General features: G+C 37.9%; 1 protein-coding gene across 2 annotated transcripts; it reads left to right on the forward strand.

Annotated features, from left to right (window-relative positions):
* The first annotated feature begins 11,456 nt into the window (after positions 1–11,456).
* On the forward strand, positions 11,457–15,873 carry rps21 (ribosomal protein S21). Of its 2 annotated transcripts, XM_052091542.1 has the most exons (6): positions 11,457–11,495; positions 11,886–11,967; positions 12,426–12,489; positions 12,589–12,660; positions 13,503–13,558; positions 15,812–15,873. In XM_052091542.1, exons 2-6 carry the CDS (start codon positions 11,918–11,920, stop codon positions 15,819–15,821), a joined length of 252 nt encoding a protein of 83 aa, XP_051947502.1. In that variant the 5' UTR covers positions 11,457–11,495; positions 11,886–11,917; the 3' UTR covers positions 15,822–15,873. The 2 variants fall into 2 exon arrangements, with proteins under 2 accessions (XP_051947502.1, XP_051947503.1); XM_052091543.1 differs by lacking the exons at positions 11,457–11,495; positions 15,812–15,873 and having other exon boundaries at positions 13,503–13,562.
* The last annotated feature ends 5,203 nt before the right edge of the window (positions 15,874–21,076 follow it).

A 21,076-nucleotide genomic window follows, 5' to 3' on the forward strand; every position in this document is an offset into this window, starting at 1 on the left:
TTCCCTAAGCTTTGTTCAACCTGAGAGAAGATGTCATTTATCATTATGTTGAAGAACAGCGGGCTACACACACTACCTTGCAGAGTCCCATTCTCCACCTTAAATACACTGGAATATTCTTTGCCTACTCTTACTTGTATTTCCCTGTCAAATAAAAAGTTCATAACCCAATTATATGTTCTACCACCAATACCCAATGACTTCAACTTAATAAGTAACCCTTCTTTCCAGAGCATATCATATGCTTTTTCTACATCAAAGAATACAGCTATCAATACATTTTGGTTGGTCTGTGCTTTCCTGATGTCTGATTCTAAGCACAATACTGAGTCCATTGTATTCCGACCCCTATGGAACCCACTTTGGTATGGGTGCAGAAGAGCTTTACTCTCTAGGAAATATGTTAAACATTCGGCGACCATTCGTTCCATAAGTTTGCATAAATGTGAAGTTAATACAATAGGTCTGTAACTCGAAGTGTCTGACTGATCTTTTCCTGTTTTTGGAATGGGCACTATTATTGCTTGTTTCCAAGCTAAAGGAAGTTGGCCAATATCCCAAACTTTATTAAACAATCCCAACACCATGTCCAGTGCACTATCTGTCATGTGTGCCAACATTCCATAACATACACCATCTTTCCCTGGAGTGGTCTGACGAGCACTCGTAATTGCTCTTCTTAGCTCAAACATATTAAACGGTAGATCTAACGGATCTCCTGACATCTCCCTTTTGTCTGTTATTTTGGGATTCTCCATTAAGATTCTATCTCTACACTGCCTAGCCTTATCTGTTAGATTACATGAACTATGAATCCTTTTAAATGTTTGTGTAAGAAGTTCCGCCTTTTCTAAATTATTGATAGCCATTTTGTTCCCAGTGTTCAACACTGTTATCTCATAATTTCTTCTAATCCCCCCATTCTTCTAATCATGCCCCACACATCTGACAGCTGTACTTTTCTTCCAATAGTGCTACAATACTGCCTCCAAAATGTTAGTTTTTGTATTCTAATAGTCCTCCTTACTATTGCTTGGGCCCTTTTATACTGGATCAATGCATCCTGAGAATGAAGTTTCTTGAGTTCTCTAAATGCTTTATTCCTGGCTTTTATGGTTTACAACAGTTATCATTCCACCAGAGTACACTCTTGGTTTGTTTAGTTCCTGTACTCTTAGGGATTGTTTCCTCAGCAGACTGAATAATCTCATTAACTATTTGTAACGATGTATGGCAAGCAAAGAGGGAACGAAGACGTAGAGCTCTTCTTAATCAGGTTTTTAATGGCCACAGCAAAACTTACATCTTAATTGTTCTTGGCAACAACCAGACATCTTAATCATACATAAAGATTTCTTGTTTTTATAAGCACGCCAACACTGGATTGATGCGTGTCACTCTCCCTCCTCTGGAGGTTCTGTGGACGTTTTTATGCTGCTCTCCCCAAGCTCACTGAAATTAGAGACAGGTGTTAGACATAATTTGGCTCAGGTGCAAGCACCCTTTCAGCTTTCTCCCCCGGGCGCTTGACCACGCCCCCGCTGCCACACTATTTTACTATTGATTATGTTTACATCTGTCTGGTTCTCATCTTTAAGTGTCCTGAATCTGTTTGTACTGATCTCTTGGAAAACATCCCAGTTAGCATTTCCCAATTTTCATCTGGGAATTTTCTTTCCCTTATCATAATAACCTTCAATGCCAACTTTAGTTACCACAGGGTAGAGATCACATTCCATGTGCTTAAACCTGCTATTTCACTAGACACAAGTGTTAGATCAAGCGCTGCCTCTGTGTTTTGCATACTATTGTATCTTATTCCTTCTCCATTATTAATACATACCAAACAGTGATTATCTATAAATTCTTCATCTACTAAACCATTTAAATCTGTTCTATTGCTGTCCCACAGTGAATTATGTGAATTGAAATCCCCACACCATATCACGTTATCTTGCAATAGCCCTCCAACATCCTCTAATATATCTAGACTTATTTTCCCACACGGATTATAGTAATTCATTATGTCAATATTACCTCTAGTAGTCCATACCTTAACCGCAATTGATTCATGATCTGTGCTTATGTAACAGGTATATAATTAAATAGTATGATTTAGTGATTCCACTTGTCATGACCATATATAGACTTCCTCTTATTCTGCGGACTCTGCTGCTTCCCAGTTTGCGTGAACTCTCACAGAGGTAGGTCGCATGTGAAGGGTGGTCAATTAATTAATTATGCTCATTATAATTAATAACTCTCTGGGTAACTCTTTGTGTTTAAGACAATGAGTTTATGGTAATGTATTTTGGTTATTTTTTGCTTCGAATAAGTTTTTATATATTTTTTTATGCACATTTTTTGTTTCTCACAGAGAGAGAGAGAGAGGGAGAGAGAGAGTGATGTAAGTGCTGCAGAGGCACTCAAAGATTGTTCATGTGTTTGAACTGGCATTAAAAGAAGACAAAAGACAACAATTTCTGAGTCTGAAGTTTATTTTATATGACAACACAACGCAGATTAAACACCTCTACACTTATACATATAACCACTGCATCTGCCACATGTTTGCTTTCCCACTGCACACGGATGTTACATGTCATTTGAAACATCCGAGAGGTGGGTGAACATACGGCCTCACATCATAACACATATATCCAATAGATGAGTCTTTCTTCATCAAATGTGATCAGTACAGAGTGACTGTCTCTTTTAATCCCATTTCTGCTTGCTTTAAGACGTCTGACTTCACTCACTTTTGCATTTGTTACATTTCCTTTAACATCATCTGCCGTTACATTTACCGGAATCCCTGTAATAACTCCTCTGACCAATTTTCTATCATTCGTCAGAGAACATTGAACTTTCTTGCCATTTATTTTATTCATTCTGACTGCTTTTCCTTGTTGTACTCAATCCTTCCATACAATTAGTAATGATCCATTTTGCAATATTTTAGCACTCCTTACCTTCCTGATTTCCTTATTTAGTTAGTTGTATTGGATTCCAATCACCGAATGAAGCCCCCTCTTGCTCAAGTTTTACTATTGCCTTGAAATCCTCTCTCCTCCTTTCTGTTACAGCTGTTCTCCCGTCACTATCACTCGCATCCGATTTTAGGCTCTTTTTATGCTTATTTTTCCTACCTGCTATATTCCACTTTTCATAACTCCCGCCACCTACGTCCATCTCTCCTAACTCACTTCCTGAACCGTCACTTCCTTCTGCCGTCTCTCATCAAACTCCCTGTTACCGAGGAAGAAACCTTGTGAGGAGACAAGATTAAGATCACCTCCTCTGCCTTCTTCTTCTTCTTCGGTTTTATGGCGGGTGGCACCAACATTAAGGTGCATTATCGCCACCTACTGTGTTGGAGTGTGGCCCAGAGTTTACCTATTGCGTGAGAAAAAAAAAAAACTAACTAAATTCTCTTAATTAACTCTGTTTTCTTGAGATAATGGAATAAACTCTCTATTCCATGAATAAGTATATTTTTAAGCTTTATTTCTTGCACTCCCTCCTTTCTAAGTTCCCTTTCCATTATTTCTCGTTCATGGAAATACTTTTGGCAGACACAAATAACATGTTCTACTGACTCCTCTATTCCACAATGCGCACACAGTCCTGTTGGATGTTTATTAATTCATTTTAAAGTTTTATTCAGCATGGTATCTTCAACTCTTAACCTTGTTAAAATATTTTCCTCTTTGGTGCTTCTTTTTCCTATCCTAGCTAATCCTACTTCTCTTTGTATTTCATAAAGTTGACGTCCTGTGTTTCCTGTATCCCATTTTTGTTGCCACTCCTTAAAAGTATATGCTTTAATTATTGCTTTTGCTTCATATTTACTAAGTGAGATATTCATGATCTCCTCATGTTCCAAAGCCTGTTTTTCCTAACCCATCAACCACTTCATTGCCCTTTATCCCCCTATGAGCTGGTATCCACATAAATATTGTCATTATGTTCATATTCTTTAATCTATACAGATTTTCATATATCTCGTTTACTATATCCTGTCTACTGTGAGATGTGAATGATTGTAGTGACTGTAATGCTTGTACAAGAATCTGTACAAAGAACAACCTTTTTAATTTGTGTCTCTTCTAACCACTGTAATGCTGTTGCAATTGCCATCATCTCTACTGTGTATACTGACAAATTATCTGATGTCCTCCTATTAACAGAATATTTTAAGGATGGAATACTGAAAGCAAAACCTGTTCTCCCAGTATTAGGATCTTTAGATCCATCTGTATATACTTGGACAAATGCTTGATATACAGTTTGTACCCGATCTTCAACAACATCTACAATATTTCTAGAGTCTTTATACACTTTCATTAACTCCAGAATATAAAAATCTATGAATACTGCAGGAAACATCCAAGGTGGAGTTATTGTCTGTGATACTGCAGGAATATATCTTTTCTGACTTAAAGTCATTTCTCTAGCTTCTTCATCACTATTCCATGCAAAGCACTTCTGTTTAGACCTTTCCTTTTCCCAGCATGGAAGAAGTACCTTTACTGTTGGATGATGTTCTTCTGAATGACCTTGAAGATTTACCCAATAGTTCATCATTAACTGCTTGCGTCTGATTTGAAGCGGCATTTCCCCCACTTCAACCTGAAGAGCAGATACAGGAGTCGTTTTAAAATCACCACAACAGAGTCTCAAAGCTTGAGCTTGTATCACATCTAGCTTCTTTAATGAAGTTTTTGCTGCTGATTCATAAGCTATACTTCCATAATCTAACACTGATCTAATCAGTGCTATATAAATATTTTTCATTGCAGATCTACTCGCTCCCCATTCTGATCCTCTTAAACATCTCATCACATTTAAAATCTTTTTGCATTTAGTGACTACCTTATGAATATGTTCATTCCATGTTAATTTTGCATCAAACCACACACCCAAAAACTTAAAAACATTAACCCGTTCAATATTTTGCCCATACATCTTAATCTGTATATCAATGCCTCGTTTCCTAGTGAACAATAATGTTTTGGTTTTCTCTACTGAAAATCTGAATCCCCATGCAAATGACCATTTTTCCACCACCCCAGTTGCCTCTTGTATTTTTCCTGTAATATGATTAATATTCCTTCCCCTTTTCCACAATGCTCCATCATCAGCAAACAATGATCGCCCAATGTCTCCTTGAACTTGAGAAAATACATCATTTATCATAATGGAAAAGAGTATTGGACTAATGATGCTGCCCTGAGGGGTACCATTTTCCACCATATAGCTTCCAGATAAGGCTTTCCCAACTCTGACTTGAATAAATCTATCAAATAAGAAGTCTTTAATCCAATTATAAATTCTACCTGCTATTCCTATCATATCAAGTTTGATCATTAGTCCTTCTTTCCAAACCATATCATATGCTTTTTCGACATCGAAGAAAACTGCCATCATTGACTCTTTATTAGCTTGAGCTTTCTTAATGTCGGTTTCCAGACATATAATAGGGTCCATAGTTCCTCTCCCTCTCCGGAAACCACTCTGATGAGGTGATAGAATTCCTCTGTGTTCAGTTCCATAAAATGTTATTCTTTCCGTAATCATTCTTTCCATTATCTTTCCTATATGTGAAGTCAATGCTATTGGTCTATAATTCTTTGGATTTGATGGGTCCTTTCCTGGTTTCCTAATAGGAATAATCACTGCCTCTTTCCATCCAGTTGGTAACTTTCCTTTTTTCCAAATTTTATTATAAAAGCCTAGCAGCTTTATAGATGCCAAAACACCCAAATGTTTTAACATTACGTAGCAGATTTCATCCTTCCCCGGAGATGTTATTCCAGCTCTTGCTATTGCCCTCTTCATTTCATCTATAGTAAACGGAGCATCCATTGAGCTGTTCATTTCATTCCATCTCTCAAGCCTTCCAGGATAAGCTGATTTTGTTAATTCCTTTCCTCTCTTTCCCTCCTCAGTTAGGTTATTTGAGCTATGGATTTCAATGAGTGCCTTTGCTATCATTTCTGCCTTTTCTTCATCAGATACTGCTGCCTTTTCCCCTACCTTCAGAACTGGATATTTCCATTCTCTTCTGATTCCTCCCATACTTTTAATCATGTCCCATACCTCTCCCACAGGTGTAGATCTACCAATTTTATTGCAAAACATCTGCCAGCTTTGTCTTTTTGCATTACGTACAATTTTCCTAACCTTTGCTTGAATTTGCTTATATTTAATTAAGTTTTGAAAATGATGAGTTCTTCTTAATAATCTTAGAGCTTCATTTCTTTCTTTAACTATTCTACTACATTCATCTGTCCACCAAGGGACCACCTTTCTCTTAATTTTTCCCTTTTAGGAATTGACTCATTTGCAGCTTCAATCAATACTGTTTTCAATTTTTTATCAATCTCCTCAATATCTTCATTTAAATCTATTTTGTCCATTTCTCTCTCACAAATAAAACTAAACTCTTCCCATTTCGCCCTGTCAAATATCCATTTCCTCATTGTTTTTCCTTGATGTTTATTTCCCTGTAGTAATATTCTACAAAACACTGGATAATAGTCACTTCCGATTGATGATTCATATGATACATCCCACTCACATTTCCCTGCTAAATTATTCGACACCAAAGTTAAATCCAATACTGACATATTCCCTGTATGTACATCTAATCTCGTCCCTCTCCCATCATTTAAACAAACCATGTCCTTTTCCTCTAACAGTGTTTCAATCACCTCTCCATTTACATTTGTTTTTATTCCTCCCCATAATGTGCTATGTGCATTAAAATCCCCACATATCACTCTTCTATTTCCATCCATTCCTTCGATTTGCATTAAACTATTCAGATCTAATTTCTTACAAGGATTATAGTAATTAATAATTTTGAGCTCTCCTTCCTTTGTCCAGATCTCTATGATTATATATTCTTGCTCATTTCCTATTCCTACCTCTCCCTTTTTAAATGCAACATCTTCTCTAATAAATGTTATACATCCACCCCCTACTCCTTCCCTCCTATCGTATCTAACACAATCATATCCAACTAGTCTAAAATCTACATTTGGTCTTAACCATGTCTCCTGTACACAAATAACATCGGGTTTACTAGATAACTCCTCTATATACTTTTTAAATTCTTGTCCATTAGCCAACAAACTTCTAGCGTTCCATTGTAACAAGAGGACCATTATTAATATTCCATGCTTGTTCCTGACTTGCCTGAACACTAAGATCATTTCTTACTACCTCCCATGTCAGCCCACTGATATTTAGATGATGCACTGCTGCTTTTACAATTATTTGTATTCTTTCAGTTTTGGATTTAATCTCCATTGTGGCATTAACTACCCCTGCTATGAAAATAACTAGTTTCTTAAGGTCAACCATTACTTTTTCCTTATTTGCCTGTTCTGTTTCTTTTGTGATAGATTTTCCCACTCTGTTACTTTCATTTCTCCCTTCTCTCTGATTCACCATCTTTACAGCTTCTGCGTATGTGATCTTATTCTGAGTTCTTATCTGTTGTATTTCTATTTCCATTTTAATCACTTCACACCCTCCATAAGCCACACTGTGATTCCCTCCACAGTTACAACATTTTGGCTGTTCATGATTACATTGCCCATATTCATGATCTTCTCCACATCTGGCACATCTTCTTCTACCTTTACATACCTGTATGTCCAAATCTTTGGCAGTTGTAACACCTCATTGGCTTTGGAATGTATTCTCTAACATTATAACTCAAAAACCCTAACATCACTTTTTTGGGTAGCAATTCCTCTTCAAAATCAAGTATAACATACTCACTATCTTTCCTCACTCCTCTCGAGTTATCTGAATCCTCCGAGCACCCTTTAGAATTCCTCCTTTTAGATTTGATTTAATTTCCTCCATTGAAACTCCTACTGGAACTCCCCAAATTACTCCTTTACTCCACTTATTTTCCCTTTCAACACGACTTGTATTTATTACCTTGAATCACCCTATCTCTTTTATTCTGCTAGCTCTCTCCCTCTGTTCTTCGTTTCTACAAACAATCAGTAGATTTCCATCTCTCAAAACCTTTGCCATATTTATATCCCCAATCTGATTTCGCAAAACAGTTGTCAATTTCACTGGACTCATTGCTGAAATTCCCTTCTCCTCACCGAATCTCAGTATTATTTTTAATTCCAAACTTTCTCGATCACTCTCTTCCCCTCCTCTTTCATAACTTCCACTACGTCTTGTTTTCTTTGCCCTAATTCCTCCAAACTTATTCTCTCTTTTCTCCCTCACACTTACGCTTCCTTGACTTAGTTCCATACTATCATCACTATTAGATTCCCTCCACTCTGGTCCATTCACAACACAGCTGTGCTTACCCGCCATTGCTTTCTTCATTTCATTCGATTTTCCCATTCTTGTTGTCTCTCCACGTTTCCGACCTCCAGTTGATAAACATGCTTTTCTTCGAACACCTAAATCCGTTGTTTTCGCCAGTTATCCACCGACTGCAAACGCTAGCCACTCTGCTAGAAAACTCCAAACGGCTTGTTTGAATCCTCCGCCAACTCCTCTCAGCCCCTGGAAGTGCCTGCGCACTGGATCTCTTCCGGTGCTGACCACACCTCCTCTGCCTGACACTGAGGTTCCATTTGTATCAACACCTACTGTCATATCCCGAACTCACCACCAGAGGTCTCTCTCACCCAAGTACTGACTGTCATTGATTCAACACACCTGTAACACTCATCCACTCATTTACTGCTGTGCATTAAAACCCCGCTCACTCTGTACTCTTTGCGAAGTTTTACCAGTCCCTTGATTGCATTTCTGAGCATTACACTTCTGTTTGTTCTACTCCTGTTGGATCTATTGCCTTTTTATCAGATTACTCTCTCTGCCTGATTTTTTTGGATTTGTATGTCTGTTTTCTTGATTATCTCAGTGCTTCCCAACCCTGTTCCTGGAGGCCCAACAACACTACACATTTAGGATATCTCCCTCATCAAACACACCTGATTGAACTCATTAGCTCGTTAGTAGAGACTCCTTAACCTGAATTGGGTGTGTCAGATAAGGGAAATATACAAAATGTGCAGTGTTGGGGACCTCAAGGAACAGGGTTGGGAACCACTGATCTTGATTAATGACCCATGCCTGCCCTTTTATTTCCCTCTGCTGTTTGTTGTATGCCTGCTATTAGACACTGCACATGGACCCTAACATGTCTTCTCAAGGCTCTTCATTACAACACTAACCAAAATTGTACCTTTTTACATTACATTTAGTAAGTATGATCCATATGTGTTTTATTGCAGCTTTCTGAAGACAAGCACTTAAAGTACTCATGAAGATCCTTTGAGTGCAATTTTAAACAGAGTTCATAAAAATCATAATACTCTGACCAGATGAATGACCTAGTATGACAAAAGGTGGTTGTGTAACATGAGTGGAAATTCAAGGCTTTTGTGAGGCCATATTAGACAGTGGGATGACATAGAGGAATTCCCTGGCTCTTTCACTTTGTTACTCATCTGCAGTAGTCGGGAAGGTCCATGGCCAGGAGTATCTATGAGCTGTTAACATAACCAACACATCTCACATCTCACATCCCACAGACTATTGTAATATTGGTATTTTGCCGCAGGCTTTGGAATCTGGCACTTTGCATATGTTGCATAAAACAAACAGAGCAGGTTTGAAATAGCAGGCCTACACATGTGGCCGCATATGTGGAAATTTGTATTTTGTTTTGAAATTATATTCTAGTGAACTTTTGTTGAATGTACATGTATTTCAAATATATTTCAGCTATTGAATTGCTTGTGACATAGGGATCAATGTTTGCACATGATCTACAATTTTATTTAGGCCTGTGTAAGACCTGTTGTGTTTTTTAATTAAGTTTCTTTCTTTACTTTTACAGTATTATATTGTTTTCATGCCTTTATGCAGCCCTTTTGTCAACAGTGTAGCCCAATGTTTCTAAATGTGTTTTAAAAAAAAAATATCTTACCAATTGGGACTTGAAAAAACGTTCATCAATAATAAGCATCAATGCAAACATGAAGATGGTTTTATGTGGCCGTGTATAGTTGACAAAATGCCAAGCTTCGCAATGTGATAAGCTATACTTCATCAAAACCTACTTTAAACTGCATTTTTCTGATTCTTATATATATGTATATATTTATATTAGGGCTGTCAATCGATAAAACTTTTTAATCGAATGAATTACATGGTGTCCTGATTAATTAATAGCATATACAAATATTTGGTGAGAAAGCCTCTCATATAACAGCACACAGTTCACAGCAATCCATTTCACAAGTGAATTTGTCAATCAGTTGGAGATTTATTATGAGGGCTTGTTTAAGGACCCGTCAATTTACATCTGCGTCAGACATGCTTGTGTAGCGTTTTTAGGTCACTGTGTCAAGTTAAATATAGTTTAATACTCAATCTTTGAACACATATTGAGATCACTTAGTTCAGATTTGCGTTCCATCAAGTGTTTTGAATGCAAGAATGTAACGCATGTCTGTGTTGTTGCTGCCGAAGGTTGTTTTCTTCACTGTAAACTGCGTGTTTTCATATAGCTGAAGTTTCACGTACTGCCCTCTGGAGTAAACAGGTGGTACTACAAGCTTGAATTTCTCAGGAATCTTCCTTATACGTGGGCATGCGATAAATTGCGTTAAATTGGGCATGCGATAAATTAATCGCACTGAATTAACATCGACAGCCCTAATTTGGAGAAAAGAGTAATGTATATGTGTGTATATATATATATATATATATATATATATATATATATATATATATATATATATATATATATTACTTTTTTCTCCCCCTTTTCTCCACAATTTGGCATGCCCAATTCCCACTACTTACTAGGTCCTCATGGTGGCACAGTTACTCACCTCTGGTTGCCTCTGCTCTGAGAAAGTCAATCAGTGCATCTTATCACATGGCGTGTGCATGACACTATGGAGACTCACAGCATGTAGGGGCTAATGTTACTCTCCACAACTTACCACGTGCCCCATTGAGAGCGAGAACCACTAATCGTGACCACAAGTCACCCCATGTGACTCTACCCTTCCTAGCAACCGGGACAATTTGGTTGCTTAGGAGACCTGGCTGGAGTCTCTCAGCACACCCTGGATTCAAACTCATGACTCCAGGAGTGGTAGTCAGTGTCAATACTCGCTGAGCTACCCAGGCCCCTTATATGACATTTTCAAAATTCAAAAATTCATATTGATCGAGAGACTGTATGTGATGTTTGTACTTTTAAACATTCAATTAATAACTGTACTGCTAAAAAAAAATAAAAAATATGAAAACTTAAAAGAAATAGTGGTCAGTCTCAACACATTTCCTTTGTATGTTTATATAAATTTAACCTCATGCAGTGAGTTAAAAAAAAAAAAAAAAGAAAGAAAAATGTAACGTTCCTAATTCGTCACTTCCTGTCTCTTTCTTCTTCCTTTCCGCTGCGGCCATTTGTGAAAGTGGTAAGAACTGAATGAGCTCTATTTTAAAAATGTGTTTTTCACTGTTGTAAAGCCACATAATACAATTTTGTCCAGATATTTTCTTCACGTAACCATTCTATATTGTGTACGCCACACATTTGCTGAATAATCTGATTGTTCAGCATTTGTAAATGCGGCCGCAGTGTTGAGTTGTGCACGTGCTAGTTAAGCGCTCATCGTTGACACTCATAACAACTCGGACCCTTATTAAATATATAATTTATGAAACGCTACATTTGCGTTATCTGTCTATCTGGAGTCGAGAAATATGGTTTTGCCATCTGCTTGTTAAAGGAGTTTTGTGGTCGCTTGTGCGTAAGTCTGAGCTGTTGTGAGTTTGAAGGTGATCGATATCTGTTTAATACGCAGACTGAGTTGATTGACAGTCAAGTAAACTCAAGATGCAGAACGACGCTGGTGAATTCGTGGACCTGTACGTCCCCCGTAAATGGTGAGTCTGAATGGAGTATACATTTAAAAAATGTCTTTCATTGACCTGTTATTCCTTCTTTTTACCATGCTGATTTTCCTGGTTTCGCTCAGTTATTTTAATTGTCTATAATTAACCTTTGAGGATCGTCTGCTGGAGAATGTAAAAGTTGTCACAAGTAGCTGCCTTGTCTGTTGTTCTGTGTTTGTGTTCACTACTGTGTGATGTTTTCAATGTGAATCAAGCACAGTTTAAATACTGACTTTGCCTTAAAAGAGTAAAAATGCAGAATTATGGATTAACTTTGAAAAAACAAATTCATTCAATAATCATCCCTGGTTATAATGGTGTGTGCTTTATATACCAAGCTTCTGCCTGAGATGTTTGTACTAATGTCGAGCGGAGCTCATACTTTGCTTTTTGTAAAGTCTTGTATTAAAAGTTGGGAATACTAAATCTTCTTATTTTATTTATTCCAGCTCTGCTAGCAACAGAATCATTGGTGCCAAGGACCATGCCTCTATCCAGCTCAACATTGCTGAGGTTTGACAATAGTTTGACTGTTTCAAACTAAGAATTTTTCATAATTTAACCAACAAAACCTGAGTAGTGAATATAAATTATCCTCTTTGTTTTTTGCAGGTAGACAGGGTAACAGGCAGGTTCAATGGACAGTTCAAGACCTATGCCATCTGTGGAGCTATCCGTAGAATGGTAGGTTCAGCACATTTAAAGGGATAGTTCATCCAAAAATGAAAATGATTTAATTTACTCTCCATCATGCCATCCCAGATGTGAATGACTTTCTTCTGCTGAACAATATCTCAGTTGTGTAGGTCCATACAATTCAAGTGAATGGTGACCAAAACTTTGAAGCTCCAAAAGGCAAATAAAGGCAGTATAAAAGTATTCCATAAAAATCCAGTAGTGTAATCCATGTCTTCTGAAGCGATCCAGTCAGTTTGGTGTGCGAACAGACCAAAACACAACTTTGTTGCTACAAATCTTGACATAAGCAGTCTCCTTCGTGATCATGTTCTCTAGCTCTGTTACACTTCCTAGCGCTCTGCGCATGCATCAAGCACTAGGAAGTAGAATCAAGCCTAAAGACTGCAATGAAAAGATTTGCATTGCTAAAAGAGAGATATATTTTGGTCTGTTCTCACCCAAAACTGATACGAACACTTCAGAAGACATTGATCAAACCACTGGATTACTGATGTGCTTTTTGGAGCTTCAAAGGTCTGGCCAACATTCTCTTTTGCATTGTATGGACCTGCACGGTTGAGATTCTTCTAAAAATCATTGTGTTTTGAGTAAACTGCAGAAGAAAGTCATACACATCTGGGATGACATGAGAGTGAGTAAATGATGAGAGAAATTTCATTTTTGGGTGAATTATCCCTTTCAAGCACATCCTAATGCATAAATTGTCATACGTAGGATGTTAAATGTTTGTCTGATATTTGGAATGTAGTGTATTGATATAATTGTGAACGCACAAATGCAGTCACTGCTGCTTTGATCATGGCGATAATTGACGTTGTCATTTACAGGGTGAAGCTGATGATTCTCTCCTGAGGCTTGCAAAGAACGACAGCATTGTGGCGAAGTAAGCTTCTGATAGTGGACTTTCAGGTTTCTTCCATGATCTTTCCATGTGTAATACATTGTGTTTGAAACACCTAGTGTACATGTTACAGACATAGTTTCATTGAGTTTATGGAAGACATGCCTTACACCAGTGGTTCTCTCCGGGGGGGGGGGGATTTAAAAAAAAAATTGGAAAAAAAAATTTTTGGGCACATTTTTTTTTATCACTAAACTACTGTCATAAAAAGTTATAGTTTTGTATATACATAACTCCTGAATAAAAATTAAAATGTGTTTGGACTGATTTAAAAAAAAAAAAAGTTTTGAACAAATTTGATTGGTTTGTCGATAGTGAGCGCAAATGCAGGTGATAAGCATAAGCAGTTTCATTAAGCGAGTCATTGAGTCGTTCATTCAAACGATTCGTTCAAACGGCCGATTCATCAAGAATGAGACAGATGTTTGTGAATGGGTCATTGAATCTTTGACTCAACCGATTCGTTCACAACACTGAATTATTCAAAACACGATTGAGTATTGCTGTGAGATGCGCTATGGCTATGCTGTGATCTGTGTTTGGATTCATCGGATCTATTTTCGCTGCTAAAATAGACTAAAACAGTCATTATTTCGTCTAAAATGTAAGTGACTTAATAATATTAACTTGTTTGTTGAACTGTCATATGAAATCAGTGTCACATTTTCAATCGTGAGGGGATGGTAAATGAAGTGATGGTCAATTGTCAGCTCTCTTGGTCGTCAGGTCGTGTGATGTATGTTGCTGAACTGTATTCAAATGTTATAAATATAAAAACACCACATTTTGAAATTTAACTGCAGTATGTCAATTTAGTTTATTTGTGTGTGCTGCGCTCATAGACTTTAGAAAACGGCGCTCATTTGTTTGATTTCAACCTGTCTTTGCAAGGCTGCGAAACTCATATTTTGCTCCTTGCAGACAAAGTGCACGCCTTCACACAAAAACTAGACCTCTGGCATGGCCGCATCAGTCGAGGAACTGCGCCATGTTCCCCAGCCTTGCAGACTTTATCACTGATGCAGGCACGTCACACGATTTCTCCTCCCTGTTTCAATCAGCGTCTGAGCACCTGTCAGCAATGAGAAAACAATTTGCGACGTACTTTAAAGAGGATTATCGCTCTTTTGCGTGGGTTCGAGATCCGTTTGTGTGCACAGCAAGCGAGCTATCAATTGATATGCAGGAACAGCTTATTGAGCTGAAGAGTGACAGTAGACTGAAGGAACTCTTTAGCTCCTGCCCTCTTTCGTCATTCTGGGCAGCATTGATGCAGGAATACCCTGAACTCTGTGATGTCGCCTTGAAGATTCTCCTTCCTTTTAGCGTCAACATATTTGTGTGAGGCAGGATTCTCAAAAATGACTGCACTCAAAGCGAAATACACGTAATCGTGCACAAATCGAGGATGATTTGAGGCTGTTTATCAAACATTGAGCCAAGAATTGAGGATCTTTGCAAGGCAAAGCAGGCTCAGGTCTCACATTAACATCACCTACCAGCAAGCTTCTGTAAAAAATGCAGATGATGCCTACTATTAGGCCTAGTAATAATAACAATAATAAAGCATAAATTAATATCAGAGGTCTGGTGCCAATTCCCAATTATAGCAATAGCCTAGTAATGATAATAGGCCTACTACTACTCATAATAATAATAATGCCTGCAAGCTCACATTAGAAGTCTGGTGCTACTGCCAATTATTATTATTATTATTATTATTATTATTATAATAATAACAACAATAAAGCATGTAACCTCATATAATTATATAGCAATTGCCTAGTAATGATGATAGGCCTACTACTACTCATAATAATAATAATAATAATAATGCCTGCAAGCTCACATTAAAGTCTGGTGCTACTGCCAATTATAATAATAATAATAACAACAATAAAGCACGGGGCGGGGGGGGGGCACTGGGGCCCCAACTGCAATGAACCAGCTTTGGGGGGGCCCAGCTTGCAAAAGGTTGAGAACCCCTGCCTTACACAATGTAAGATTAATTTGTCCTTGTCGGTACTTAATATTGGTGCTGTCTTATAATGCAGAACACAAAAACATCCTTATGATCTTTACCATAGCTTTTAAATAGTGCAAACTTTGAATTACTGCTGTTACAATAGTCACAGAATTTCAACATTAAACTTGCATGGATAACTGTGTAAATCAGTGTATTTTAGATGTGGTTGCTGATTTTGCTCCCCTCTAATGACTGTGCTCTCTTTACAGGAACATCTAAGTTTAAGGATGGGCTCCTGAAGTTTTTTGTAAAATAAAGTGAATTAACTTTTTGTCATTGTCATTTTTTTTAAGGATATGGAGTGCAATTGATTCAAGCACTATGGTCAGTATGTGCTGAAATTGTCCATTATGCTTATTATGGGTACATTTTCAAGTTTCTAGTGGTGAAGATTATCCTTTTAATTATTTTGGACTGTTCTTAATTTGAGGTTTAGGATAACTTAAACAGTTAAGCTGGTGTGTGTCATGTAGTAGTCAACATATTGCAAGTCTTCCTTAGCACTGTGCACATTACACAATGATAATACAAATGTAAAGTTGGTATAAAAGTAATGACTTTATCAAGCTAGAAGATACATTTTTAATTAATCAAATTAGCAATTTAATACTTGTATATTTATCTTAAGAAAAATGTATAATGGTGTTAAGAATATTTGTACTGTGCCATATTTATATAGACCATTTGACAAAATTGTTGCAAGCTCAGGTTTTGAAAAAATTATATATAAATATATATTTTACCCTATCTTGGGTACAAATGTCTAATAAAAGAGCAGTCAGTTTTAATATATTTTCAGAATGTTTGGTAATGCTTTTCCCAAAATATGTCACTACTAAAACATAATACACTAAAATAAAAAGGATTATATTTATCTATTAAGAATTGTTTTTCCCTTCCTACTCTAAACATTATCATTTATGAACTTTTCTAAAAGATATAATTTTTATCAAAATTTCAGTTCAGTTTATGTTTACCAAAAATCTAAATGCAAATTTTCAGTGTAATACATACACTTCATGATACTGATTTGAGAGTTAATGAGTCGTGAAACTAAATGTATATTTAATCATTATCATAAACCTTTAGTTAATAAGTCAAGTTGTTATTAACAGGTATTCGGTAGTGACATTTTGTTTAAAAGGTTGTCATATTCACTCACATATTTTGCATAATCTTATTAATAAAAAGCTTTGTTTAAATGATTGCAAACACATATTTTATGATAAATAATAAATACAACAATTCTATCATCTGTATTTGGAAGGACAAACACTACTTTTGAATTGTCATTGATGTTAAGTGCTGCTTGGTCATACAGCTTGTTTTCCATACACATGAAAAGTAGGTTAAAATAATAAATCAAGTGGTTTCGTTTTAAAAATTAAAACCTCAACCATAATATCATTATTAAACCTTAGCTGTCTGACTTTCTGAGCACTTTGTTCACAAATGTATCTTACAAAAATTCTTAACAAAACAAACAGATCCAACATCTCAAAGAACAATACAACCAGGAAGTGAGACTGCATGTCCATCATGGCCCTATGGAGAGTAGTTTAGATCCCATCATGTTGAAGTAAATGTGCTCCAAAGTCTGTGTGAAACTTTAAGAATGTCACTACTGAAACGCATATTCTCTACAATAAAAAAAGTGTTTAAAGGAGCAATATGTAACATTGACATCAAGCGTTTAAAATGGATACTGCAGTCCAAATTCAAAATATTGGAGAGAGTTGTCTCCCCCGCCCCCTCCTCCCCAGACTCCAAGCTCAAGTGGGTTGCGAGGTTGAGGACACGCAACAGGAACGAGCAAACTGACAATGGCAAGCGATGAGCCTTACACAGTAAGTTGATCAGCTAATGTATACGTTTGCAATGTTTTTATCGTTTGCAAATTGTAAACCAGCTCATGTGATTTTTTTATATCTCTGTCAAAGTTAGCTAGATGTATTTCTGGCTTCCATGACTGCAGCGCGCTGTATGTTAAAGTAGAATATACCGGCTGTAGCATTGCTTTCGAAGAAGCCAGTATTTCAACTTGGCATGTTTCCTAAATCTATGATAACATATGATAATGTTATGCTTTAGTACAGTAAAAATATTACATATAGCACATTTAATCTAAAGGTTATCTAAAATAATGTTTTTATGTATGCAAAAAGCCTTCAAAGCTTATAACATGTAAAAAATAACATTTTGTCACTGAAATAATCACGTCATTATCAAAACTTTATCAAACTGTATGTAGGCTTATATGTTTCAGTTGTGACAATTTTAGCTAATCTTGAGCATAATAAAAAATTTGGGTTGTGGAGGTTTTAATCTTAAATTTTATGTATTTGAAAATGTTCAAAGATTGTAATTATTTCCTTAAAATTACATGTTGAAGATGATATTTTTTCACTGCTTAAAATAATCATGTCTCTACCGAAACATTATTATATGTTTAGGTAGGACCTGTTTGGGTAGTGACAATTTTAGCTAGTTTTAATTTTAGCTTATGATTATAAGGAAATTATCATTTGTTTTAAACAGCTACTTGAAACCAGATATTTAAATTAAAACCCCAAAATGTATTTATTGCAGATAATGTGTCTTTCGGTATTGAAAATTCTTACTGTTACACTGATTTTTCAGACTGTAGAGCACATTTACTTCAAAATGATGGGATAGAAAACGTCTCGGTTACGTACGTAACCTCGGTTCCCTGAGACGAAGGGAACAGAGCGCGTTGCTGGTGCCTCAAGAACTCTTGAGTCTTGTGGTGTGGCTAGAGTTCGCAATGTCTCGTTCCCTTCGTCTCAGGGAACCGAGGTTATGTACGTAACCGAGACATACCCTTATGACTTAAGGCCACTTGACATTGCGTTTACTAATGCATATGGGGAACAGAATCCCATCACGCCACACTACACAACATAACCTCCTCTCTAGGAAAACATGGCGGCGCAGTCTTATGGGACACCGACCGACATGTGTATACCGCAGTGAGTGATCCTCATGATGGCCAGGAGGAGGGCACTCATAATGAATATATGAGCTATAGCCATATAGTATGAATTACTCCTTATGAACCCGGCCAGGAAGGGAGTTTATTTATAATGAATTGCTCATGACTTATGGAATTATAACAGTCTGAATGCAAGCGGAGCCCATACTTAAAATGTGCATAAGTATATATATATATATATATATATATATATATATATATATATATATATATATATATAGCCAATGAATAGCAAGTGCTCTAAACAGAGAGGACTTGTGAAGAAAAGAGACGTTACATCTAGGTTGTAAAAGGACATGTCTTGCACACACCATTCATCCGTGGCCATGAGGAGGCCATGCCTCTAGTTGAGTGTGCTTTAACACCAATTGGGCAAGTCTGACCCTACAATTCAAAAGCCAGGGTAATTGCATTGGCAATCCAGTGAGAAAGTCTTTGCTTGGAAACGGACATTCCTTTTGCGCATCCTCCATAGCATATAAAGAGCTGATCAGACAGTCTAAACTGGCATGTATGCTCAACGTATGTATGTAGCGCCCGCACAGGGCATAACAAATGCAATGATTTTTCCTCATCTAAATTAAATGGAGGAGGGAAGACGGCCTTAAGATGAAACACCTGTACTTTAAAGGGTGTGGTCAGGACCTTGGGTAAATAGCCTTTCCTGGGTTTGACAGTGGCTCTTCTAAAGACCGGGAACAAACTCCAGACATGAATTGTCGACTGATAATGCTTGTAGGTCACCGACCCGTATTTCTGAGGCCAGAGCCAGCAGTAGTGTGGTCTTAATAGAGAGCATACGCAAATCAACAGAGTCCAAAGGCGCGAAGGGGGGCCCTGCGAGAGCTTTTAGGACTAAAGTTAAGTCCCAAGTTGGGACTGTAGCCTGCCGAGCTGGGTTTAATCGTCTTGCTCCTTTATGGAACTTTATGATTAAATCATGCTTGCCTATAGAGGCGCCGGATTCATGTGCGTGATACGCAGATATAGTTGCCACATACACTTTGAGCGTTGACGGGGTGAGTCCCGCGTCTAATCGCTCTTGAAGAAATATTACAATTTCATGTATGGGTCAGTTTACTGGGTCCTTGCTGTATGAGAGACACCATTCAGCGAACACCTTCCATTTTAGTGCGTAGAGGCATCTAGTGGATGGTGCTCTGGCTTGTAAAATGGTGTTCATGACTGAACACGTCAGTTCTGGTGCGTGTAGTGTGCACCATTCATGGGCCACACTTGCAGGTTCCACAGCTGGGGCTGGGGATGCCATATTGTGCCTTGCGCCTGAGAGAGGAGGTCCGTCCTCAGTGGTATTTCCCATGGTGAGCTGTACTGCATCTCCATAATTTCCGGAAACCATGGCTGGTTGGCCATTTTGGTGTAACTAATAGAACCGTTTCCTTGTCCACTCAGACTTTGCATATGTCAGAGTGGATCAGGCATACCGGAGGAAACACATATTTGTTTTTCACTGGCCATTTCAGTGCCATTGCATCCTTTCCCAGCGAGGCTTGGGACTTTGAATAACAGGGGGATAGTGGGCATTCTCCACTGAGGCAAATAGATTGATTTCTGCTTTACAGAATATTTCCCAAATCCTCAGTATAATTTGAGAATGAAGTCTCCATTCGCCCGGTATCACCCCTTAGCATGACAGTAGAGCCGCACTGTAATTCAGGCTGTATGTAACTCTCACTCTCAGGGAGAGATTATGCTCGCTCCATAGGAGGAGGTGACACGTCATTCTCATCAGTGGCGGTGAATTGTTGACTGAGCAAACAAGGACATTACAGCTCACTATTTCTGACTGAAAGCCTTTAAGTCTAGAAATACAGCCAATAGCTCTAAGCGGTTGATGTGCCACGCCCTCCTCACACCTGTCCAGGTGCCAAAAGTTAGGCGTCCAATGCACACCGCCCCCTAACCTGTGTCGGAAGCATCCGTGGTCACCACTTTCTGCCTGACAACTTGGGACTTCGAGTACCAGAGGGGACAGTGTGTATTCCTCACTCAGGCAAATAGATTGATTTCTGCTTTGCCAGATATTTCCCAAATCCTCAATACAGTTTGAGGGTGAAGTCTCATCCTGAATTCCGCCTTGGCGGTTTATATATGCCACAACTGTCATGTTGACTGAGCGAACCAGGACAGTTTGATATTTCTGTCTGAAAAGCCTTTAAGGCTAGAAATACAGCCGATGGCTTTAAGAACTGCGTGACACTTGCCCCAGCTCGACACCTCGCTGGTAAAATGCAGGAGGAGCTGTCCGTGGTGCTGAACAGAGGCTGGATATAGTGATGCGCATGCGTCATTGACGCTAATGACGTTGCGGCACACAACGCCTCAGCCAGCACTGAAGAGGCCTCATGTGTAAGAGACCTGGAATGGAATGACGGCGGATGTCGCCGCCACAAATCCCAATGCTTTCTGAAACAAGTTTCAGTGGAAATGTTCTCCCCAG

The sequence above is a fragment of the Xyrauchen texanus genome, chromosome 25 (assembly GCF_025860055.1).
Source record: "Xyrauchen texanus isolate HMW12.3.18 chromosome 25, RBS_HiC_50CHRs, whole genome shotgun sequence".
In the NCBI taxonomy this organism is placed as follows: Eukaryota; Metazoa; Chordata; class Actinopteri; order Cypriniformes; family Catostomidae; genus Xyrauchen; species Xyrauchen texanus.

What these genes read in the sequence shown, in the direction of transcription:
- rps21 (XM_052091542.1), top strand. Translation starts at nt 11,918, where the DNA reads ATGCAGAACGACGCTGGTGAATTCGTGGACCTGTACGTCCCCCGTAAA. An exon ending in TCCAGCTCAACATTGCTGAG is followed by an intron (nt 12,490 to 12,588) that starts GTTTGACAATAG and finishes TGTTTTTTGCAG; the next exon opens with GTAGACAGGGTAACAGGCAG. An exon ending in GTGGAGCTATCCGTAGAATG is followed by an intron (nt 12,661 to 13,502) that starts GTAGGTTCAGCA and finishes TGTCATTTACAG; the next exon opens with GGTGAAGCTGATGATTCTCT.